General features: G+C 42.8%; 1 protein-coding gene across 5 annotated transcripts in view; it reads left to right on the top strand.

The window, feature by feature from the left end:
• The window catches only part of SIRT1 (sirtuin 1), a 94,795-nt gene extending 69,476 nt beyond the window's left edge, over nt 1-25,319 (top strand). For 2 of the 5 annotated variants that reach the window (XM_029609709.1, XM_029609708.1), the window contains exon 9: nt 22,725-25,318. In XM_029609709.1, coding sequence (XP_029465569.1) covers nt 22,725-23,041 — 317 coding nt within the window. In that variant the 3' untranslated portion in view covers nt 23,042-25,318. Of the gene's footprint in view, nt 1-12,604; nt 12,823-13,096; nt 13,803-22,724 lie in introns of those variants that run through there. The other 3 variants (XM_029609704.1, XM_029609707.1, XM_029609705.1) reach the window with 3 other exon arrangements.
• The last annotated feature ends 820 nt before the right edge of the window (nt 25,320-26,139 follow it).

Here is a 26,139-nt window from a genome sequence, read left to right as displayed (position 1 = left end):
GTTGCGCCGATTCCTATGGCCGTCCGCTTGTTCCTTGTAAACCGTACGATGTGCAAACGGTTATCGGTATATAAAAAAACATTAGATAAAATAAATATCCCATCAATTAAATCACTAGTATCAAATTGGGTTGTTCATCAAGTGTTACCAAAGGTTGTCTCACAGCTCTATCAGTGGTGTGACAATCGCAGGTATACTTAATGTGACAAGTCTGTATTACACAGGCTTATTATAATTTTCCCTACTTTTTCTCCAAAGTTCTGTATGAAGCAGGGCAATAATCCTGGTGAATACCATGTATAATGTGTTAGTAAAGAATTAAAAAAAAAATGTTATAGTTGATATAGCAGACATTATGCCTAATATTGAGAGAGCTTGTTTCTATAAATGATTTATGTAAAACAGTTTGTACTGTGAAATCTTGCTCTAAAATATGCATTATAAAATTATGGTGATGTGCCATTTATACTCTTTGGAGAATAAAATGGTTAGGAAGAAACTTTTGTGTCTGCTGTCTGCAGTACCATATGTCCACCTCCCAGTGACTGACCGCATGCCGCCTCTTTTTATCATGGCGACCAGTTTTCAGAAGTGCCCGGAATGTCCGTGGACCTTGTCCATAACGGATCCTCACTATGTCTGCGTCCTGTGTCTCGGGCCTTCCCATGATGTCCGTCTGTGTCCCAGCTGTGCTCAGATGACCTCCAATAGCTGGCACGCCTGCCTGGACAAGATGAAGCACTTGCTTGGTTCCATGCAATCTGCTCTATCTACTCTAGTGCCAGGTGCATTGAGTCGTGGCGATCAAACTGACTCGGGACCTGCCCCGCTGAGAAGACAGAGGAGCAGGAGACTGCCCCTCACCGGCATCGAGTCAATCAAAGACTTCGGCATCATTGTCCTCTGTGCCGGAGAAGGACCGGGCCGAGCACCATGGGAAGCGTAAACACCAGCTCAGACGTTTGTCACCGTCCGGTGCAGGCACATACACAGTAGGGGCATTGGCCTTGGCCGAACCCCCTCCAAAGAGGCCCCAGGGAGAGGAGGCTCCATCCTCCTCTGGACCCGGGAGCCCAGGGTGTTCCACCCCCCCCTCCCTCCAGTTATTGGTGCCAGGCACCGAGCCTCTGTGGACCCCAGTAGACACTCCAGTGATGCCCAGCCTGCCTCCTTCTCCAGGGTCGGTGTCTTCTGCATCCTCGTTTTGAGAGGAGTTGGACCATGTCCAACAGGCAGTGCTTAATGCCCTTCGGGGCCTCCAGGCACCACAGTCGCCAGCCCCCATGCCAGCATTGGAACTGGCACCCTGTATATTGGCGCTTCTCCTGGACAGGCGGATGTGCTGCTCGGTGCCTTACCAATGCAGCTCGTGCCAGCGGGCCCCTCCATGCCCTGCCAACCACTGATGCCTCCTCCCGTCTCGATCCCGATTCATAGCACCTCAGAGGAGGAAGATGCGGCTCCTCGCCCATCTCCATGGGTGGAACCACCATTGCTGGATCCTGTCCCTGGGCCATTGGACCTTCCGGTGCCCCGAAGTCCTCACAGGTCCCGGTGCCCTCAGTGCCGGTACCACTGCTGTCAGTTCAACTTTACCGACCATTGGAGGCCACACCCCGTACCCTGAGTTTTAGCCTCCCTCCTCGACCCGGGCACTTTGCTGGTGAGGAAGAGGCCCCCTATGATGCATGGGGGGATGCTTCTTCTGTGCATTCCTCGGAGGCCTCAGAGGACCTTCTGTCAGAGCCTTTCCCTCCAGAAGAGAGATGGCACTCCCCTCCAGAGGATCTCTCCTTCGCAAGTTTTTGTTAGGGAGATGGTTTTAACCATTCCCTTCCAACTTTCCACGGAAGAGGATGCCCACCACAAGATGTTGGAGGTCTTACAGTTTGTGGATGCGTCTAAGGAGGTGACAGCTGTCCCGGTGCATGAGGTTCTTCTAGACCACCTTCACAGTCTCTGGGAACATCCAGGTATTGTGCCTCCAGTCAATAGGAAGACCGATGCCACCTACCTGGTTCAACAGGCCCTAGGTTTTCAGAAGAGCCAGTTGCCATACCAGTCAGTGGTGGTTGAATCAGCCCAGAAAAAGGCCAAGAGGACCCGCCTTCACTCCTCTGCCCCTCCAGGAAAAGACCAGAGAGCATTAGACGCCCTAGGTCGAAGGGTCTTCCAGGGTTCCATGCTTATCATTCACATAGCAGTGAATCAGAATCACAGGAACCTCTGGAAACAGGTCCAGGAGTTCACGGAGACCCTGCCACAGCAATTTCTGAAGGGCCTAAAATCCATCCTCCAAAAAGGATTGGAGGCTGAAAAACACAAGGTGAGAGCGGCCTATGACTTTGAAACAGTGTCAAGAGTCTCAACAGCAGGCATTAGTGCCAGATGCTGGGCCTGGCTAAAAGCCCCTCAGACCTTTGTCCAGAGGTCCAAGAAAAACTGGCCTACCTCCCCTGTACAGCAGAAAACAACCTGTTTGGGGACAAGATAGAGATGCAGTAGCCCACCTCAAGGATCAGCATGAGACCCTGCATCAGCTATCAACTACCACCTCTGATGCCTCCACAGTGACCCATAGAGGTCCACGTAGGGATACCAGGAAGCAGTTTTACAAACAGAGATACTACCCTCTGGCCTCCCATGCTCGTACAGCTCGGTCCTCCCAAAGAGGCCATCCTAGCCAACAAAGAGCATCTAGAGCTCAACCAACTCCCCAGCCTGGTCCTGCATCTGGCTTTTGACTGGCATCCAGAGAGTCGAAACAAGTCCCCTCTGCCTGCACCGTCTGACCCACTTGTAGGAGGTAGTCTCTGCCACTTCATCAACAATTGGTTTCCAATTACCACTGACAGATGGTTACTATCCATCGTAGCCTACGGTTATCGCCTGAATCTCTTCACTATTCCTCCAGTCTCCCCGCCCTCTCTGGTGTGGAGCCTTGTAGAACACGTAATGACCCTCGAATTAGAACTCTCGGCACTGCTCTGGTCCAGAGCCGTGGAATCGGATCCCAGGGCTCAACGGGTACAAGGGTTCTACGCCTGGTATTTTCTTATACCAAAGAGAACAGGCGGCCTCTGTCCCTATCCTTTATCTTCGAGCCTTTAACAGGTTCCTTCACAGAGAATGATTCAGAATGGTATCCCTGGGCACCCTATTTCCACCTTTGAATCAAGGGGAATGGCTCTGCTCTCTGGATCTCCAGGACGGTTGCGCACACATTGCGATTTTTCCACCTCATCGCAAATATCTGTGCCTAGTCATAGGCTGCCGACATTTCCAGTACAAGGTTCTCCCCTTCGGGCTGGCCTTTGCACCCTGAGTCTTAACAAAGTGCCTGGCAGTGGTGGGAGCACATTTACGCCGGGTGCATGTGTTCCCATATCTGGACGATTGGCTTATCAAGAGCCCGTTGAAAGAGGGAGCTCTTCAGTCCCTCAACGTGACGTTAAGCCTCCTCCAGTCACTGGGTTTCCTCTTGAGCTACCCAAAATCCCAGTTGACTCCATCTCAGCAACTGACCTTAATCAGAGCATACCTGGACACCATGGTGGCCAAGGCTTTCCTCCCCAGCGAACGCATAGCCACCCTGATTGGGCTGGCCATATTCATCCATCACCGGTGGATGGTCTTCGCCCACCTGCTCCTGCAGTTGCTGGGCTACATGTCAGTGCATGTTACCCCAATGGCCCACCTAGCCATGAGGGGTCACGCAATCAATCCTGCAGTCTGTGGCACCAAGCCACTCAAACTCTCAGCAATGGTCCAGATAACCGACCCACTCCAGCTCTCGCTCACCTGGTGGGCACAGGAATCCAACTTGAGCAAGGGACTTCCTTTTCAGCCCCCTGGCTGCTCAGGTAACTTTGACCACTGATGCCTCCAACCTAGGCTGGGGAGTCCAAGTCGATGGTCTACAAACACAAGGGCTATGGTCGAGAACAGAGGCAGTCTGTCAGATAAACTTCCTGGATGCCCTCTATGCATTCCAGGACTACCTGTCCAACAAAGTCGTCTTGATCCAGATGGACAACCAGGTAGCCATGTGGTACGTGAATAAACAGGGAGCACAGGCTCTTATCTCCTCTGCCAAGAGGTGGCGCAGGTTTAGGCCTAGGCCCTGTCGCGTTCCATGCTCCTGCGGGCCATTTACCTGGCAAGCACCGACAATGTAGTAGCGGACCGACTCAGCTGGACATTCCAGTCCCACGAGTGGTCCCTGAACCCCTGTGTAGCGGGCAGAATCTTCCTCTGGTGGGGTCAGCCGAACGTAGATCTGTGTCCTCGCAGAGCCACAAGGTGGACCAATTCTGCTCCCTACACGGGATCCAAACGAGACCAGCCGTGGATGCCTTCACCCGCTCCTAGAGCGGAGGCCTCCTATATGCGTACCCTTTGATTCTGCTAATAGGCAAGTCTCTCGTGAAGCTACAGCAGGATTGAGGCTCCATGATCCTCATAGCCCTGCATTGGCTGTGTCCAGGTCTGGTTCCCCATTCTCCGCAACCTCTCTGTCCAGGAGCCCATTCGCCTGGGCACATCGCTTGACCTAATCACGCAGGATCAGGGCAGGCTGCGCCACCTGCAACCCTCCAGTGTCTGTACAACTACAACTAAAGCCTCTACTATGTCCCCCTGTTGTAGCTTGGGACCTCAACATAGTGCTGACGTGGCTCATGTGACCTCTGTTTGAGCCCTTGTACTCCTGCAAGTTCAAACACCTCACCTGGAAGGTCTTCTTCCTAGTGGCAGTTACTTCTGCTCGCAGAGTCAGTGAGCTGCAGGCCTTGGTGACCTATCCGCCTTACACGAGGTTATTCCACGACGGTGGTGCTCCGCACGCACCCTAAGTTCCTGCCGAAGGTAATGACTGACTTCCACCTAAATCAGTCCATCGTGTTGCCCACCTTTTTTCCCGAGACCACACTCCCATCCAGGTGAGCGGGTTCTGCATACCTTGTACTGCAAGCATGCCCTCACCTTTTATTTAGACCACACCGCAGCCCATAGGCAGTCCATCCAATTCTTTGTCTCCTTTGACAAAAATAGACTCTGAGTTGTGGTGGGCAGGCAGATCCTGTCTAACTGGTTGACAGACTGTATTGCTTTCTGCTACCAGCAAGCAAGCAGGCCTTCCGCTCGAGGGACAAATGAAAGCGCACTCAGTGAGGGCCATGGTAGTGTCAGTGGCACTCTTCTGGGCAGTCCCTATTGCTGAAATCTGTAGAGCCGCGACGTGGAGCTCCCTCCAGACTTTCGCAGCCCATTACTGCCTGGAAAAGGATGGTTGACAGGATAGCGTCTTTGGCCAGTCTGTTCTCCATAATTTGTTTCCAGTGTAAGAACCCAACTCTTCCTACCTAGGACTAAATCTAATATTCAGGCTGCCCCGTTGTTGCCAACAGCACCCCTGTTGTGCTTGTTGCATGTATTGGGTAACTGTTGGACCAGGGTATTCTGGGAGCAGCCTGCAGCTTGCTATTCATCCATCTGTGAGGACTACCATCTTGCTTGTCCTGGGAGAAAGCAGAGTTGCTTACCTGTAACAGGTGTTCTCCCAGGATAACAGGATGTTGGCCTTCACAAAACCCGCCGGTCACCCCCAGAGTTGGGGGTTGCCTACATTTTGTTGTGTTTAATTTTCTCTCATACTTTTCTGCTATGAAACGAGACTGAAGGGGGACCCCATGTGGCCATGGGGTTGGTAGCATGCAGGGCATGCTCAGTGTGCCAGTCAAAGTTCTAGAAACTTTGACAAAAGTGTTCTATGACAGGGCTCCATCTGATGATGTCACCCATCTATGAGGACTAACATCCTACATAAGAACATGCCATACTGGGTCAGACCAAAGGTCCATCAAGCCCAGCAACCTGTTTCCAACAGTGGCCAGGCCATAAGAACCTGGCAAGTACCCAAAAACTAAGTCTATTTCATGTTACCGTTGCTAGTAATAACCGTGGCTATTTTCTAAGTCAACTTAATAGCAGGTAATGGACTTCTCCTCCAAGAAATTATCCAATTCTTTTTTAAACACAGCTATACTAACTGCACTAACCACATCCTCTGGCAACAAATTCCAGAGTTTAATTGTGCATTGAGTGAAAAAGAACTTTCTCAGATTAGTTTTAAATGTGCCACATACTAACTTCATGGAGTGCCCCCTAGTCTTTCTATTATCCGAAAGAATAAATAACATATTCACATCTACCCATTCTAGACTGCTCATGATTTTAAACACCTCTATCATATCCCCCCTCAGCCGTCTCTTCTCCAAGCTGAAAAGTCCTAACCTCTTTAGTCTTTCCTCATAGTGGAGCTGTTCCATTCCCTTTATCATTTTGGTCGCCCTTCTCTGTACCTTCTCCATCACAATTATATCTTTTTTGAGATACAGCGACCAGAATTGTACACAGTATTCAAGGTAGGGTCTCACCATGGAGTGATAGAGACATTATGACATTTTCCGTTTTATTCACCATTCCCTTTCTAATAATTCCCAACATTCTGTTTGCTTTTTTGACTGCTGCAGCACACTAAACCAACAATTTCAATGTGTTAGCCATTATGACACCTAGATCTCTTTCTTGGGTGGTAGCACCCAATATATGGAACCTAACATTGTGTAACTATAGCATGGGTTATTTTTCCCTATATGCATCACCTTGCACTTATTCACATTAAATTTCATCTGCCATTTGGATGCCCAATTTTCCAGTCTCACAAGGTCTTCCTGCAATTTATCACAATCTGCTTGTGATTTAACTATTCTGAACAATTTTGTATCGTCTGCAAATTTGATTACCTCACTCGTCGTATTTCTTTCCAGATCATTTATAAATATATTGAAAAGTAAGGGTCCCAATACAGATCCCTGAGGCACTCCACTGGCCACTCCCTTCCGCTGAGAAAATTGTCCATTTAATCCTACTTTCTGTTTCCTGTCTTTTAGCCAGTTTGTAATCCACGAAAGGACATCGCCACCTATCCCATGACTTTTTACTTTTCCTAGAAGCCTCTCATGAGGAACTTTATCAAACACCTTCTAAAAATCCAAGTACACTACATCTACCGGTTCACCTTTATCCACAAGTTTAACTCCTTCCAAAAAGTGAAGCAGATTTGTGAGGCAAGGCTTGCCTTGAGTAAAGCCAAGCTGACTTTGTTCCATTAAACCATGTCTTTCTATATGTTCTGTGATTTTGATGCTTAGAACACTTTCCACTATTTTTCCTGGCACCGAAGTTAGGCTAACCGGTCTGTAGTTTCCCGGATCGCCCCTGGAGCCCTTTTTAAATATTGGGGTTACATTAGCTATCCTCCAGTCTTCAGGTACAATGGATGATTTTAATGATAGGTTACACATTTTTACTAATAGGTCTAAAATTTCATTTTTTAATTCCTTCAGAACCCTGGGGTGTATACCATCCGGTCCAGGTGATTTACTACTATTCAGTTTATCAATCAGGCCTACCGCATCTTCTAGGTTCACCATGATTTGGTTTAATCCATCTGAGTCATTACCCATGAAAACCATTTATTTATTTATTATTAACAGCTTTTCTATACCGACATTAAAATACACATCATATCTGTTTACATAATAACAAAAGGAGGAAAGTACAAAAAACAGGGAGAGGGGTGGGGACAACTGAAAGAGTTCCCAACAGCGGAAAACTGAACAAAACTGAAAAAGAAGAGAGAGGGATAGAGAAAACTTAACTATATTATACAAGGTTACTTGATATACATATTTACAAATGTAGCTGATTGAAATAGCATGGTCTGTGTGATAGCTTTGTACCTTCTCCGGAATGGGTATCTAGCCAACATACTCTTTAGTAAACACCGAAGCAAAGAAATCATTTAATCTTTCTGCGATTACCTTATCTTCTCTAAGTGCCCCTTTAACCCCTCGATCATCTAACGGTCCAACTTACTCCCTCACAGGCTTTCTGCTTCAGATATATTTAAAGTTTTTACTGTGAGTTTTTGCCTCTACAGCCAACTTCTTTTCAAATTCTCTCTTAGCCTGTCTTATCAATGTCTTACATTTAACTTTCCAACGCTTATGCATTATCCTATTTTCTTCTGTTGGATCCTTCTTCTAAATTTTGAATGAAGATCTTTTGGCTAAAATAGCTTCTTTCACCTCCCCTTTTAACCATGCCGGTAATGTTTTGCCTTCTTTCCACTTTTTTTTAGTGTGTGGAATAAATCTGGACTGTGCTTCTAGGATGGTATTTTTTAACAATGACCACGCCTCTTGCACACTTTTTACCTTTGTAACTGTTCCTTTCAGTTTTTTTCTAACAATTTTTCTCATTTTATCAAAGTTTCCCTTTTGAAAGTTTAGCACGAGAGCCGTGGATTTTCTTACTGTCCCCCTTCCAGTCATTAATTCAAATTCGATCATATTATGATCACTATTGCCAAGCAGCCCCACCACTGTTATCTCTCTCACCAAATCCTGTGCTCCACTGAGAATTAGATCTAAAATTGCTCCCTCTGTCATCTGTACCTGAACCAATTGCTCCATAAAAATGTCATTTATTCCATCCAAGAACTTTATATCTCTAGTATGTACCGATGATACATTTACCCAGTCAATATTGGGGTAATTGAAGTCTCCCATTATTACCGCACTACCAATTTGGTTAGCTTCCCTAATTTCTCTTACTATTTCACTATCAGTCTGACCAGGTGGTCGGTAGTATACTCCTATCACTATAGTCTTCCCCGACACACAAGGGATTTCTACCCATAAAGATTCAATTGTGCATTTAGTCTCATGCAGGATGTTTATCCTGTTGGGCTCTATGCAATCCCGGACATAAAGCGCCACACCGCCTCCCGGGTGCTCCTGTCATTGTGATATAATTTGTACCCCAGTATAGCACTGTCCCATTGGTTGTCCTCCTTCCACCATGTCTCTGAAATGCCAATTAAGTCTGTCATCATTCACTGCTATACATTCTAATTCTTCCATCTTACTTCTTAGACTTCTGGCATTAGCATACAAGCATTTCAAAGTTTGTTTTTTGTTTGTATTTTCATTCTGCTTTTTAATTGATAGGAATAAGTTAAATTTTTTAGCTCAGCTGAGTTTTTAGTTACAGGCACTTGGACTACTTTTCTTATAATTGGAACCTCACTGTTGGGATGCCCTAATTCTAATGTGTCATTAGTATCCTTTGAAGATACCTCTCTCTGAACCATGCGCTGCTGAGTGACTGTCTGCTTTCCCCTTTGTTCTAGTTTAAAAGCTGCACTATCTCCTTTTCAAAAGTTAGCGCCAGCAGTTTGGTTCCACCCTGGTTAAGGTGGAGCCCATCTCTTCGGAAGAGATGGGCACACATACAATTTCTCACCGGCGGGTAAAGAAATCATACATGTGACACTCTATGTAAAAGACTGGGAAGTCCCCCTCTTGCTGCTGGACTGCTGCCTTCATCTCAGATTTGTTCAGTTCCTACTTAAAGTTTTAGGTTATCATGGGAGTAGGAATGTCCTTTAAATGTATTAGTGAATTCACTATATGTGGCCTACACGGGAATGATCAAACTCTCAATAAGGTGGTGTGTTGTTTTTTTTTTTAAAGTGGCACCTGCCTATAAATTAGATGAGCTAGGGGTGGGTGGGCAAAGGTTGGGAAATACAAACAGTCTAACTTCAGTAGGTCAGCCAGAGTGACTCATTGCTCTCTTGATTAACAAATGTTGGTACCTAATCAAACAATAATTAGTCTTATATTCATACAGTTATTATGTTATATTGTAAAGCTCTATGCTGAATTAATGTTTGAATGTAAACTGAGGTGATGTTTCTTACGGACCCCGGTATATAAAAATCCTTAAATAAAACCAAATCACACTACCTCAACACCTTTCCAAGGTGAGTAATTGAACTGAACTTTTCAACCTTTTACTTAGGTATACACTGCTCCTAGCTCATTTCTAGCTGCTTTCTACTTTTTTTTTTTTTTTTAATATACAAACAGTCTAACTACTGCTTACTAGCTGCCTTACTGACTGACTATGTAAAAATACAGTCTAACTTCTGTTTATTTGCTGCCTTACTAACTATTAAAAACACAAACACACTAAATAATATTACCAAATAGTTAACTTTGCCCCAATACTTTTAAAAAAGACAATGTCCCAAGCAAAAACTTACTGATTCCTTTCAGCCACCAGCAAGGTGATCCTTTCCTCTCAGTGCTTTCAGTACCCCCACTGGATTGTGGGTTCTGCTGTCCTGGGAGAAACCTGTTACAAGTAAGCAACTCTGCTATATGCCACACTGGGTCAGACCAAGGGTCCTTCAAGCCCAGTATCCTGTTTCCAACAGTGGCCAATCCAAGTCACAAGTACCTGGCAAATACCCAGACATTAGATACATCACAAGCTACTATTGCTTATTAATTACCATAAAGGTTTATGGATTTTTCCTCTAGGAACTTATCCAAACCTTTTTTAAACCAAGTTACACTAACTGCTGTAACCACATCCTCTGCAATGAGTTCCAGAGCTTATCTATGTGCTGAGTGAGAGAGAATTTTTTTTGATTTGTTTTAAAGGAGCTACTTGCTAACTTCATGGTGTTCCCCCTGGTCCTTCTATTATCTGAGAGAGTAAACTGATTTACAATAACTTGTTCAAGTCCTTTCATGATTTTGTAGACTTCTGTCATATCCCTCCTCAGTTGTCTCTTCTCTAAACTGATCAATCCTAACTTCTTTAGCCTTTCCTCATTGGTCACCTTTCTCTGACTTCTCCACTGCAGCTATATCCTTTTTGAGATGCGGTGACTAGAATTGCACACAGTATTCAAGGTGCAGTCTCACCATGGAGCAATACAAAGGCATTATGGCATCCTCCGTTCTATTTGCTTTCCTAATAATTCCTAACATTCTGTTTGCTGCTTTGATCGCCACAACACACTGAGCAAACTAGTTCAATGTAAAAGGGCAGTAACAAAGCTCTGATGAGGATCAAACTCAGTAAAACTGGTTTTGTAAACCAGTACTCATACCACTGATTAACATTGGTACATTTAATAATCTTGTACAAGTATGAGCTGTTAAAATCATTCACCTTCCAATCCTTTCACTTAATTTTGTATGTAGTAATGCTTATGCTGTTGCAAATGCCATGCACAGAATCTGTTCAGTTTATAAAACTGACCAAATGACTTTTCAGAGGATATTGGCACAGACTAATAGTTTTACTGTCTTGTTTCCAATGTAAATCTCCAGCATGATAAAATAAGACCGTTCTTAAAGTTTCCAGAGACTTATCCAAAATGATTCAAAAGTGCATACATAGTTCTTATAGTCCCTTACACCCACAACTTTACAATCGCTAAACATGAAGATACAGATCTAGGTACCACCTTTTAAATTACTTCAATGCCAGCTACCATTTCAGCTTTATCTAAGGCTGCTCTTTTTGCGTGATAATGTGCTGTCATATGAATTGTGTTTTGTCTATTTTGTGACCTTTAATTTGCTCTTTTTGTATCAATGGGTTTGGCTTTCTGTATGATATCAACATATACTCTAGTATCAAATTGCTCCCAAAAGGACTAGTATAGGTGGCAATGGGTACTTCATAGGATGCTCTTTGGCCTAAAGGTCAGCAAGCCAGGGAATCTGATAACCTAGCCAAGAAATCTGGATTGGCTCTAGCCAATTTAATTAGCACAGAACAAGCAATTATAACCAATAATAAAAAAAATATTTTCCGGGGAAGGGAGATACAGTAATTTTAGGTAATTTACAGAATTAGGAAGTGGGCGTAGGTCATAGGGAAGCTAACCCTGGATTCCTACCACTTATCCACTTTCAGAGATCTTTAGGGGGAAGGAGCAGTTAAGGAAAGCTTGACCTTTCAGTGCAGAGGGGTAAAATTATTACTTGGGGAAGGCTTGGGCCACAGGCCCACACAGTACTCTTTAAAAATAAATAAATAAATAAATAAATAAATAAATAAAAAAAAATCTGCCACTTAGCCAGTTATAACTAGACCTGTTGTGAGGCTGACCTAAAGTTAGCAGAATAAATTAGGCCTGCCCTAGAGTACTTTTTTTTTTTGTGGCTAAAATCTAGCTGGATAACTGACTCATTCAGAAAGTTGCCATTTAGCTGGAAAATGTGAGTTATCTGGCTAAATGCCTTTGAATATTACCACAATAGACTATTCTTCTTAATCTCCAGGCAGAAAGAAAACAATTCCTAGAAACAGGTCTCAGATTGAAACCATAATATATTTATGAATTGTATTAGGTCAAAAAATATTTTACTAGTCACATTCATTAAGCTGATCTGGCTCAAAATAATGTTTACCCAATCTCTGAATTTGACATTTCAGTGATAAAATAACCAAAATTCTCAGTTTAATCAAGAACTTCATGTTATTTTGACAAATCTTTTACATGAAGCGTGTGTAGTAGCTCTTGATATTTCTGGAAAGACTAAGGCTTTACATCAATATATCTTATATGAAGGATCTAATCTGATTCAAAACATATGTTTAACCAATACCTTTTGGATCAGTGTTTTCTTGTTAATGACTACTGTCTGTCTTCCTTTTATTTCTTCAGACTTTGTCCTTTTCTTTCTCCTCCATCTCCCTCTATACCAGCTTGTCTCTCTAACTTAGTTTCCTCTCCCATGCCTAGTTTCTCTCCAATTTGCCTAATAAAATATTTATATGCCACCCAATCACTGCAACTCTGAGTAGCTTATATGATGAGCATTCATAAAAATAAAAAAAAAAAAAAATATCACAACTCTGAGAACTGTTGAAATAACCATCAACTGGGCAGCATAGCCCCTTTCTGGTGGGGGTGGGAAGGACTAGACAGATTCAAGTTTCTCTCCTTCTACCTCACTTCCCAATTCTGGATCCTCTTGGCAGAAAGAGTGGATCTTCATACCCACCTCCTTCCTCTACCATGTTGCTAGTTCCATGATTTGAACTGCCCCTGTTAAAATCCATATGGCCCCAGATGTGTGAAACTCTGAAATTAGGAGCAGCATATTACAGATGGCAGCTGGCAGAAGATGAATGAAATTCTGCCCTTGTCCTCCAGCTGAGTGAGTGATGAAGAAAAGAAGAAAAGTCTGGATCAGGATGAAGGAGAGGAGAAAGGGACCTCCAGGATCTGCTTCTAGCCCTCTGAGAGGGGTGGCTTCAAGGGGGCTAAAGCTAAGTACTAACTCTGCCTGTCAAGATGCTGAGTTAATAATGACGATTTTTGTAATCAACTTCTGTCTCCCCTTATATCACCATCTCTTCTCTGTCGCCCCTGTGTTTCACTCATTTATATTTGTCTCTATCTGTCCATGGCACCCCTCCCATTACTGCTTTTTTTTCCCCATCTGTCTCTTTATTTTCCACCATTCTATCTCTTGTCTCTTCCTTCCTTCCGCTATCTTATCTCCTCCTCTTATTCCCACAACAGCATAGGATACAGGAAGCGGAAAAGAGCACAGTATTCATCAGGCCCCAAATACTTCCACTTTATTTTAATTTTATTTAAAATATTTATAACCTGTTCCTTCCAGTAGTTCAGGGTGGGATACATCCATAAAGCAAACATTAAAACAGCATGACAATGAGGATGAAAACTCAAATATATGAGACAAACAAATATTAAACAGTTTGCTTGCCTTTAACAACTTAAAAGAATAGAGCATAGCATGTACAATTAAATGGTCTTAAACTGGGGAGTTAAAAGGCTTTTCTTAAAGGTCTTCAGTGCTTTTTTGAAAGCTTTAGAATCTTTCATATTTCCTAGCGAGTAGCCAGATGGACTCTGAACCAATGGGTTTTGCTCCCCTGGCAGCAGATGGAGACTGAGTCAGATTTCAAAGCTAACGTCACCCTAGATATAACCCTGCAGTGACCTCATTCCTCCAGTATTTCTCAGTCTTCAGCAGGTGGTGGACGTAGCTCTCCCTATGGGGATTGCTGTACATTTTGGAAGGAGATATTCTACATTTAAATTGGAGAAAAAAAATTGAGCCCCGCTCTCCTGTGGTGATACCTAAAGGACCCTCCCCCAGTTGAGAATTCCTGAGGCAATTTCCAAGGTCCTCAGAGGTGTGCCTTGGTCCGGTAGCCGGTTCCTGGCATGGACTTTGCTGCTTAGGCAGCAGGTGCAGGAAGCAGAGCGCGGCAGTAATCGCCAAAGCCCTCTCCCCCCGCAGTTGGAGACTCTGTCTGTACTCTGCCGGTAAGCACTGAGCCCAGCTAAGTGGTAAAAAAAAAAAAAAAAATCTCCCTATTCAGAGACATTTTGAGGGGTTTTGGTAAGACTTCCTCCGGTCTCTTAGCTCAGCACACCATACCGACATAAGGGGAAGTGGGCTTCCGAGTGGGTTGAACGCCCCCCCTCCCCCTGGTGGGCTAGGCCCCGCTTTAGGCTTGGTTGGCACACTGCGTAGTAGGCTGTGGTGGCGCCATCTTGCACGCATCTTTGTGCGGGCCATATTGCCCTCCTTAGAATGTCTGTATGCGCAGTGCTCATAACGTTGCGCGCATATATATGTGTACAACCTACTAAGTGCAGAATGCAGGTAAAGCCAGGCACACAGGCTGGGCATGCGCCTTGCTGCTTCCCGCCTAGGTGCCCGAAATCTGTGTGCATAAAAGTTTAAGCGCGAGCTGACAGAATGCAGTTACCGCTGCCAATGGCTCAGGCAGCCAAGAAATATAAGCGCCTTTCTCTCTGCGCTGCTTCTCATATTAGGGCTTCAGAGTCTGATCTGGATTCCAACTTATGTCAGCACTGTGAGGAAGCCTAGGGAGAGATGGCCTCTCCGAACTTTGCTAAGCCCGGCGCCTCCTATTCAGAGGATGCGTTAGCCACAGCCTTAACTGGAAGTACCTGGATCTGAGTACCCCTGGGACTGGGTCATCCATGGGACAGGGAAATTCAGCGGCACCTACCCCAGTGCCTCCTGGGCTAGGCATGGACCCAGTTGCCTTCTCTTGGGTGGAATTTTTCCAGGGCCTTCAGCCCTCATACAAGTGCAGTCTTCTACCTCACTTGCCCCTATCTGGATGGAACCTCAGCTGGTAAGCCCTCCCTCTCCCAGGACTATTGGCAGACCTCGAGGCATGCCTTGCCTCACCAACGGTATCCCTGGCAGGGACCCGGATGCCACAAATGAAGAAGAGGATGCAGATTCCTTGGAAGATGGGGAAATTCCTCCTGGTTTAGAACCGAATTGGAGGATGATATGGTATTTCCATAGAGACGAAGTACTGGCCCTGGTTTCCCAGACACTGAAAATGCTGGGAGTTCCTGGGGTCGACTCTGACGGAAACAAAGAAGAGTTCCATTTTGAGTTCCCTATGGAAAGCCTCTTGCTGTTTTTCAGTACTGGAAGCCATCCAGGAGTTGATTGACCTGGAATGGAATGCCCCAGAAGTAAGTTTTTAAAGGAGGATGAGCGTTAGAAGCTCTATATCTGCTGGATCCGGCAGTGAGAGAGTGTTTGTTTCCCTAAAGTGGATGTGCTGGTCTGTGCCATCTCTAAGCAAACAACTATCCCAGGAGAGGGAGGAGCGGCCTTAGATGTGCACAATAGACAGATGGAGTCCATCTTTAACAGGCCTTTGACGCAGTAGCAATGACCTTACAGATTGCTTCTGGTTGTGCCCTGGTAGCTTGTTCGTGCCTACTCCTCTCTCAAGAGGTGGATGATTCGGGGGTGAATTCCAGAGCAGTTATGGAACCCGCTGCCACCTTTTTAGCTGTCATAGGCTCAAATCTAGTCTGTACTTCGGCCATAGGAGTGGCCTCAGTGATGGCGGCTAGAAGACAGCTATGGCTGTGGAATTGTTCAGCAGAAGCAACCTCCAAGGCAAATCTTACAAAGATGCCCTTTTAAAGGATCACTTTTTGGAAGCAAATTGGAAAAGCTGGTCAGTAAATAGGGCAAATCTTCAGTTCCCCGGCTACCAGAAGATAAGAGAAAGCAATTACAGCACCTCTCACCTATAAGGGATTGATCCAGGGGCTCCCAAAGCTTTTGCCCCAACAAAAATGACATTTGAGGTGTCCGCCCTTTGGGAGGTCTCAGCCCTTTCGTAGTTGACAGCCCAAGAGAGGGGCCAGCATGGGTTCAGGTTTGTCCCGAACCCCCCCTCCAACAAAATTTTTCCAACGCCCCCCCCCCCCCCTTGAAACAAGGAGAGGGGGGGTTCAACTATCTCTCTTCTACTAGAGGTGGGTCAAGATCACTTTGGGCACATGGGTACTGGAGTTCATGTGAGAAGGATGTGTGCTGGAATTTCACAGCATTCCTTGAGACATATTCATGATGTCTCCTTGCCACTCCCAGCACAAGAACATAAGAACATAAGAAATTGCCATGCTGGGTCAGACCAAGGGTCCATCAAGCCCAGCATCCTGTTTCCAACAGAGGCCAAACCAGGCCACAAGAACCTGGCAATTACCCAAACACCTAGAAGATCCCATGCTACTGATGCAATTAATAGCAGTGGCTATTCCCTAAGTAAACTTGATTAATAGCAGTTAATGGACTTCTCTTCCAAGAACTTATCCAAACCTTTTTTGAACCCAGCTACACTAACTGCACTAACCACATCCTCTGGCAACAAATTCCAGAGCTTTATTGTGCGTTGAGTGAAAAAGAATTTTCTCCAATTAGTCTTAAATGTGCTACTTGCTAACTTCATGGAATGCCCCCTAGTCCTTCTATTATTCGAAAGTGTAAATAACAGAGTCACATCTACTCGTTCAAGACCTCTCATGATCTTAAAGACCTCTATTATATCCCCCCTCAGCCGTTTCTTCTCCAAGCTGAAAAGCCCTAACCTCTTCAGCCTTTCCTCATAGGGGAACTGTTCCATCCCCTTTATCATTTTGGTTGCCCTTCTCTGTACCTTCTCCATTGCAACTATATCTTTTTTGAGATACGGCGACCAGAATTGTACACAGTATTCAAGGTGTGGTCTCACCATGGAGCGATACAGAGGCATTATAACATTTTCCGTTTTATTAACCATTCCCTTCCTAATAATTCCTAACATTCTATTTGCTTTTTTGACTGCTGCAGCACACTGAGCCGACTATTTCAATGTATTATCTACTATGACGCCTAGAATCTCTTTCTTGGGTGGTAGCTCCTAATATGGAACCTAACATCGTGTAACTACAGCAAGGGTTATTTTTCCCTATATGCAACACCTTGCACTTGTCCACATTAAATTTCATCTGCCATTTGGATGCCCAATCTTCAAGTCTTGCAAGGTCCTCTTGTAATGTATCACAGTCTGCTTGTGATTTAACTACTCTGAATAATTTTGTATCATCCACAAATTTGATAACGTCACTTGCCGTATTCCTTTCCAGATCATTTATATATATATATATTGAAAAGCACCGGTCCAAGTACAGTTCCCTGAGGCACTCCACTGTTTACCCTTTTCCACTGAGAAAATTGACCATTTAGACCTACTCTCTGTTTCCTGTCTTTTAACCAGTTTGTAATCCACGAAAGGACATCGCCTCCTATCCCATGACTTTTTAGTTTTCGTAGAAGCCTCTCATGAGGGACTTTGTCAAACGCCTTCTGAAAATCCAAATACACTATATCTACCGGTTCACCTTTATCCACATGTTTATTAACCCCTTCAAAAAAATGAAGCAGGTTTGTTAGGCAAGACTTCCCTTGGGTAAATCCGTGTTGACTGTGTTCCATTAAATCATGACTTTCTATATGCTCTACAATTTTGATCTTGAGGATAGTTTCCACTATTTTTCCCGGCACTGAAGTTAGGCTCACTGGTCTATAGTTACCCGGATCGCCCCTGGAGCCTTTTTTTAAATATTGGGGTTACATTGGCCACCCTCCAGTCTTCAGGTACAATGGATGATTTTAATGATAGGTTACAAATTTTAACTAATAGGTCAGAAATTTCATTTTTGAATTCCTTTAGTACCCTAGGATGCATACCATCTGGTCCAGGTGACTTGCTACTCTTTAGTTTGTCAATCTGACCTACTACATCTTCCAGGTTGACAGTGATTTCGTTCAGTTCGCCTGACTCATCACCCCTGAAAACCATCTCCGGAACTGGTATCTCCGCAACATCCTCATTAGTAAACACGGAAGCAAAGAATTCATTTAGTCTTTCTGCAATGGCCGTATCTTCCCTAAGAGCCCCTTTAACCCCTCGGTCATCTAATGGTCCAACCGACTCCCTCACAGGTTTCTTGCTTTGGATATATTTTAAAAAGTTTTTATTATGAGTTTTTGCCTCTATGGCCAACTTCATTTCAAATTCTCTCTTCGCCTGTTTTATCAATGTTTTACACTTAGCTTGACAATGCTTATGTTTTATCCTATTTTCTTCAGATGGATCCTTCTTCCAATTTTTGAAGGATGATTTTTTGGCTAAAATAGCCTCTTTCACCTCACCTTTTAACCATGATGGTAATCGTTTTGACTTCCTTCCACCTTTCTTAATGCATGGAATACATATGGACTGTGCCTCTAGGATTGTATTTTTAAACAATGTCCAAGCCTGTTGAACACTTTTAACCTTTGCAGCTGCACCTTTCAGTTTTTTTTTCTGACTATTTTCCTCATTTTATCAGTTTCCCTTTTGAAAGTTTAGTGTTAGAGCTGCAGATTTACTTATTGTCTCCCTTCCAGTTATTAGTTTAAATTTGATCATGTTATGATCACTGTTGCCAAGTGGCCCCACCACCGTTACCTCTCTCACCAAATCCTGTGTTCCACTAAGAATTAAATCTAAAATAGCTCCCTCTCTTGTTGGTTCCTGAACCAATTGCTCCATGAAACAATCATTTATTACATCCAGGAACTTTATATCTCTAGCAAGTCCTGATGATACATTTACCCAGTCAATATTGGGGTAATTGAAATCTGAATTAGTCGAAAAAGTCAGTGGTGTACCACACAAATATAATCAACAAAAAATTAGTGGAAACCAAATTAATTAAATATTATAGCCTAAAAGGTGTCAGCAAGCCTGTCGTTGTGACACTTAAACAGTGACCAACCGGTCTACACATCACCCACCTTATAAAGTCCTTTTTAATGAAATCTATATTTTTTTGGATTTTTAAATTTTTGTAAAACTTCTTCTGGTGTGTACTAGTGAAAGACTCTTCGTATTCAATTTTAACCAGACCCAACACGGCCCGTGTTTCGTTGTGAAGCTTCTTCAGGGGCATACAATGATATCTATGAATAGTGAGTCATATCACTTTCACCTTTACGAAAAGGACACAGCATCTCGATAAATTCACCTAAAGACATCAATGACAAAATTAATTCTGAATTCTTGAACAAGAATAAAAAGAACAGTACTTATCTGTACATAGACTTGGCTACCATTTTGAAAAGGACACAGCGTCTCGATGTCTCTTCGCCTGAAAGCAAAGGAAATGAAGCCGAGGCTATATGCTCATCACGTCGCATCTCTGAACTACAGGCATTGTATCTGGAACCGTTCCGGATGACTCCAGGAACATTACAGCTTCATACCATTCCATCCTTCTTGCCCAAGGTGGTCTTAGAGTTTCATTTGAATCGGTCCATTTCATTGCCTTCCCTAGATGAGCACAAGGAACCAGAAGAATACCAATTCCTTTGTCATTTGAATGTCAGACGTTTGGTGTGGTATCTGGAAGTTTCAGAACCAGTCTGAAAGATGGACCACCTGTTTGTCCTTCATGGTGGAAGGAAGCAGGGCGAGCCAGTTTTGCAAGCTACTATAGCTCGCTGGATTAAGGACGAGGTCACGGGAGCCTATGTAGAGGCAGGAAAACCATTACCTTCTCAGGTTAAAGCTCATTCCAGTAGGGTTCAGGTGATCTCATGGGCGGAAGCTAGACTACTGTCTTCTGTTGATATCGGCCAAGCGGCAACGTGGTCCTCCTTGCAGACCATCTCCAGGTTCTATCGCCCGCATGTACAGGCCAGAGAGGATTCAGCCTTTGCATGGGGGAGTAGCTTTTGTACACCCCATTGGTCCTGAGTCTATCTGGCTCCACGCTAAGAAATGGAGAAACTACTTACCTGATAATTTTGTTTTCCTTAGTGTAGACAGATGGACTTAGCATCCCACCCACAGCTGCCTAAGAACGGTGCCAAGAATTCACATGTAGAGTGGATATAGATTCCAAGAGATTATGGATAAGCTGTCATCCAGTCCCTAGATCAGGGCATCAATATTCTTACTGGGGTTCAGTGTTTGGTTGAGTACAGTTATGGTTAACCATTTTTAATCATTTTAAATTGTTTTTTAATAGTATTTCCAGTGTCTTTTAAAGAGAATACTGAAGGGCTGATGTCACTGCAGGGGTGTATCTAGAGTGTTGTCAGCTCTGAAATCTGACTCAGTCTCCATCTGCTGGCAGGGGAACATAACCCATTGGTCCTGAGTTTATTGTTGTAAACTAAGGAAAACGAAATTATCAGGTAAGTAATTTCTCCATTACGCATCTGTAGGGGTAGGGAATTCCATAATAAGAGACAGTTCTCAGACAGATGGACAACTCTGGTAGATGGAATGTCAAGAAGGTTCTGACTAGATGAATGGAGGGTATGAGTTGGAGTGTAAATCTTTAGTGTAACAGAGATCCAAGGAGAGATGACATGACTGTGGATCGTGATTGCTAACTTATATTGAATCTTCCAGTATACTGGGAGCCAATATAGTGAGTGGAGGATAGGAGTAATATGGTCATATATATTTTGGTGCCTGTGAGAATTCATGCAACTATATTCTGAATGATGTGTAAAGATTTTAAATTATTAGCAGAAAACCCAACATACAGAGAATTGCAATAATTGAGACTTGAAAATTACTGACTAGAGAACAGTATGGAAGTTATTTGGATTAAGGAGTGGTCTTATGTAATAGCATATGTTATTTAGTGAATGAAGCTTGAACTACTGATTTAATGTGGAATTGCCTTGAGAGATCAGGGTCAATTATTATACCAAGGTTACAAACTTTATTGGATAACTGGATGGAATGACTGTCAAAGGATAGGACAGAGGGAAAGTTATTAACAGGAAGATATAAAAGAATGATTTCTGTTTTGGCAATATTTCATGACAACCTATTGTGGCGCAACCAATTGTGTATAGTAGAAAGAGAGAGAGACAACACTTTCCTCAGTTTGCAAGAGATATATTAAAGAGAGCCATCAATAAGGCAGAGTCTTGGGGCACATCTGTTTGAATTTGGATACAAGGATGAGGTCTAATTGATAATTCTAATCTGCCGAAAGCATTGTGAGAAATAAGATCAAAACCAGGAAAGAACAGAGCCAGTTATACTTTGGGTAGACAGAAGATGTAATAGAATGTCATGATTTATGATGTCATAATGCTGAAGCAATATCTAGAAGATTGAGCATGTGGTGTGTGGGGGGTGTTTTTTCTGAATCAAAACTGGAAAGAATAACCGGGTCATTCATCAAAATGCAATATGGTGTTAATGCATGCGATACCACTAGCGCATGGTGCAAATACAAATTTTTGGAAGGGGTGGGACCAGGGAGGAGTTTGGGTGGGATTTATGAAATGAGGGGCAATATTGCACCTTGTGATAGCATGCGTTATGCTATCACATGGTTTAACACCAGAAATAACTACACCTTTTTTTCCTGGCATTAAGCTGTGCGATGTACCCGAAATGGACATAACACAATTTCCTGGAATTCTTCAGCCAAGGTCTCATGTGACATATGAGGGCAAAGGCTAGCGCCGGCGCCATTTTGAATACTGGCAATACGGCGCGAGTGCAGGAGGTCGCTCCCGGACCCCCGCTGGACTTTTGGCAAGTCTTGTGGGGTTCAGGAGGCCCCCCCAAGCTGGCCAAAAGTCCCTGGGGGTCCAGCGGGGGTCCAGGAGTGATCTCCTGCATGCGTGCCGTCGGGTGCCAGGAACCAAAATGGCGCCGATAGCCTTGCCCTTACTATGTGTCAGGGGCTACCGGTGCCATTGGTCAGCCCCTGTCACATGGCAGGAGCACAAGATGGCGCTGGCCATCCAGTGCTCCTATCATGTGACAGGATCCGGCCAATGGCACGGATACCCTGTCACAAGGTAAGGGCAAAGGGCCATCGGCGCCATTTTGATTAGTGGCAGCTGACGGCCCGGGAGAGGGAGTGGCAGCCGACGGAGCGGGAGATTGCTCCCGGGACCCCCCACTGGACAACCAGGTACCTGTAAAAAAAAAAAAAAAAAAAAAAAAAAAAAGGTTTTGGGGGGGTCGGGAGGGTGGGGGAAACTAAGGGATTACTTTTAAAGAGTCGGGGTGGGTTTTTTGTTTATCGGCTGCCCAGCCAGGCCCGATGGTAAAAAACCAACATGTGAATCTGAACCGGAATCCAAACCGATTCCGGTTCCGATTCACATCTCTGAGGCGGTATACCAGTGTATAAATGCCCTTATTGGAAAGGAAGCCTTATACCCAGGTCTTTATTGAACTTTCATATCGGACATAAATGGTAGATTTCTTCCAAAAAGTTATACCATTTTGGATCAGTCTGATACTGTACTATATATCTATTAATGAAATACCTATGTGGTTCTCAGCATTAAGCAAGGCTTGCTTCATTTTTGGATTAAATGCACATGAAGATCCCTAGTTTTATAGGCACTACTATGTTGAAATATATTTTATCTTCTACATTTCAGGTACGCAATACCTATTTTTAACACCAAATCGCTACATTTTTCATGGTGCTGAGGTGTATTCTGATTCAGAAGATGATATATCATCCAGTTCATGTGGAAGTAATAGTGACAGTGAATCTTGCCACAGCCCCAGCTTAGAAGAACCTGTGGAAGAGGAAAGTGAGACTGAAGAATTCTACAATGGTATTGAGGAGGATGCCGATGTTCCAGATGGAGAAGATGGAACAGGCTTTGGGATAAATGGGATCGAAAGAGAGGCAGGAAATGAATTGACAGAGGAAACCCTAGGGATTGACAGTACATCACTGAAGTTGTAATGCAATTTGTACCTGAGTATGGTAACTTTTCCACCAGCAGGAGCTTTGGCATGTGAGAATGAACACTCTTACTTCCGGACTTAGTAGAGCAAGGAAACAATAAAGGTATAATATGTATAAACTACTAAATAGAAAGTTTTCATACATAATTTGTGGACCATTTCAGTAATCCTGTGCTTGATTACTTATTCAACACTAAATGATTACTTTTCAAATGAGGTACTAATAGCATCTGTTAACAGTCACTGTGTTCATGTTTTTAGGGTTCATTTATTCTATCAAACATATGTCTATACTATTTTTTTCTGCATGAAACACACTTTTGAAAAGTTTTGTAAAAGCCATTTAGAATCCTAAATTTAATACAAAGGGAACAGCTAATCTAGACCAAAGAAGAATGGTATTTCCCAAATCTTTTGTTTCTGTTTTTGAATGGTTGATTTTAAAACTCCTTATGCTTCTGCTTGAGTTTAGTTTCTTATATAGTGGGTCATGAAACACTGGCATTTTCCACAGTTTATTGTGGCAGCTAATATTTTGTTTTAACATACAGAAAATTTGTTATTTTTATACTTTGTATGTTTTCACAGTCATACTCAACATGAGTAGATGAGAGAGTGAGTGGAATTGAAAATATAGTACTTTATGCCTTACTGAGAATGACAGAAAATGCTGACAGAGCTATGAAAAGCACAGAATGTCAGTGTTTCTTGAATGTGGATGGATCATACTTCCTGTGGACACGCAGCAATCTCTATACTGGCTCATAAAACTTAAAAAATAAAAGCATTTACTGAAATGCTCTGGGTTTTTCACTTGTAGAAACAAATGTGCCTCCTTTGATTTCTCATGGTCTGTTTTCTAGTACATTGTATGGACATGCCTATCACTGTGGTACAGCTTGCATAACAAAGTCCTTTTCAATAAAACAAAACTGCCAAGATGTGAAGATGCAAGCTATTACAAATTTTTAATATTGGTACTTTAGTTGGAAAATGATTTCCTAGTATTTAAGTCAAACTGTGATATCTTTTTCAGGCTTTATTCTTTCGATAAGATCAACTTAAAGCTGTTTACAGTTCCACAGTAATTTTATAAAACATTTTGATTAGTTAAAATATGCCTCTTTGAAGTGTAGTGTCTGTAATTTGAAGAACTTTTTGACATCCTGAAAATGGTCCTCTTTGCATTTCCTATAGTGATACCCCCTTAAAGAAGCTTGCTTTTTAAATGATGCTGTATAGCCTGTAAATTGGATGTCACACAAAATTGCAGACTGAGGATTGTTTCCTTTTCTCTACAGCTATCGTTCTAAAATTGCCCAAGATAGTAGTATAGCAATCTCTTTCCATCTGCATGGTCTATTTTCAATACCAGCCCAAAACAGCTATAGAACATTTTTAATATATATATTTCAATTTCCTTTAGCAAGACTTTAGAAATATTTACATTTAGCTGTTCTTGAGCATACAGCAATAGTGCTATAAATTAATGCCCAGATATAGGTTAAGAAATGTGTGTTAGCAAGAATGACTGTTGTTCATCTGTTGGCATGTGGTCTTACAGTGTAATTTCTGGAAGTCAAATTTATTTGGTTACACTAAGAATGCAGTAAGTTAGTTTTCACTTGCATGATACTGTGTACCAAGTTGTGCTATAGCAAACTATTTTAAATTTTAGAGATTTTGTTTTAAATTATTTTTACAGTGAGGATGCCCTTTCTGCCCTTTTATATTGTATATAGTGTCTTTTATGTAATCTACTGACATGTTTTGTAGAAGCTGTTTAAATGACTGGCAATGTTCCTGCAACTTTTGAAATACAAAACCAGTGTTTTATACTTGTACACTGTTCTGTAATCTATTAAAATTGTCATTTGGCATTGTTTCTGTAAGTACATACATGCAACACCTAATGTGTTTTTGAAACAAAATGACTGCATTGCAGTAGTTAAAAGTATTTACTTCTATTCAGATATGTTGTCTTCTATTGGCATGGTAATATTTAATAAATATGCTTCTATATACTGATACATAGTAGCAGCTAGTACCAGTTCATATTTGCAGTAGCCTAATGGCTGTTCATTATTGTGTTCCATTGACTAAAATCAATATGAGAAACTACTGAAGTTACAGCACTCTCAGGAAAACATGCCCTAGCTTGCTGTGCTAACCTGTTAAGTGGTTTTTCCATTTCATTAAGGTTTTGTTTCAACATAATTATGAAGTTTGAAACTTTGAAAGCTACCATTTTTAAATGGTAATCAGCTTGCATTTTCTAATTTAAAAGTAGAAAATAATTTGGTACTACACTAAATATTTGTGCACTTCAATGTTATACAGTCTGATTTAAAGAATATAGTCACGAGTATAAGGATTTATTTACATTACATTTATTTACTATGATTTGTCACCTATCTGTAAAAAGCTTTGTGTGATTTACATAAAGTCCTTCTATTATTCGAAAGTGTAAATAACCAATTCACATCTACTCATTCAAGACCTCTCATGATCTTAAAGACCTCTATCATATCCCCCCTCAGCCATCTCTTCTCCAAGCTGAACAGCCCTAACCTCTTCAGCCTTTCCTCATAGGGGAACTGTTCCAGAATTGTATACAGAGTTCAAGGTTTCACCATGGAGCGATATAGAAGCATTATTATTATGCTGCACTGGCAACTAATGATTACATAAAGCAGGGGAGTTGTGGGTCACCTCCAATCTAGAGTAAGCCTAGCAGCAGCATTCTACAAAACTTGAAAAGGTCTCTCCACATAGAAGGGTAAATCAACATACAATGAGTTGCAATAATTGATTATCAGTAATATCAGTTCATATTAACATGCAAAAATTTGAACACAGTAGGAATTTAAGACTACGCTCTAGATCCAGTTTAGGAAAGCAAGATCTCTCCACAGCTTTGCTTTGATCCTGAAGGGTCAAATTGTCAATTAAAATCTCCAAACTCTTCTCATAAGCCACAGTTGGCAGCTCATTTTCAAAATGAATTGTACTTAGCATAAAATCTTCCTTAGAGTGCTGAATAGCAAAAAGCTCTGTTTTAGCTAAGTTCATAACTAATTTATAATGTCACTCAAG

The sequence above is a fragment of the Rhinatrema bivittatum genome, chromosome 7 (assembly GCF_901001135.1).
Source record: "Rhinatrema bivittatum chromosome 7, aRhiBiv1.1, whole genome shotgun sequence".
NCBI classification, from domain to species: Eukaryota; Metazoa; Chordata; class Amphibia; order Gymnophiona; family Rhinatrematidae; genus Rhinatrema; species Rhinatrema bivittatum.
Note: the sequence above shows the minus strand (reverse complement) of the source record. Positions and strands in the feature narration are given on the sequence as shown.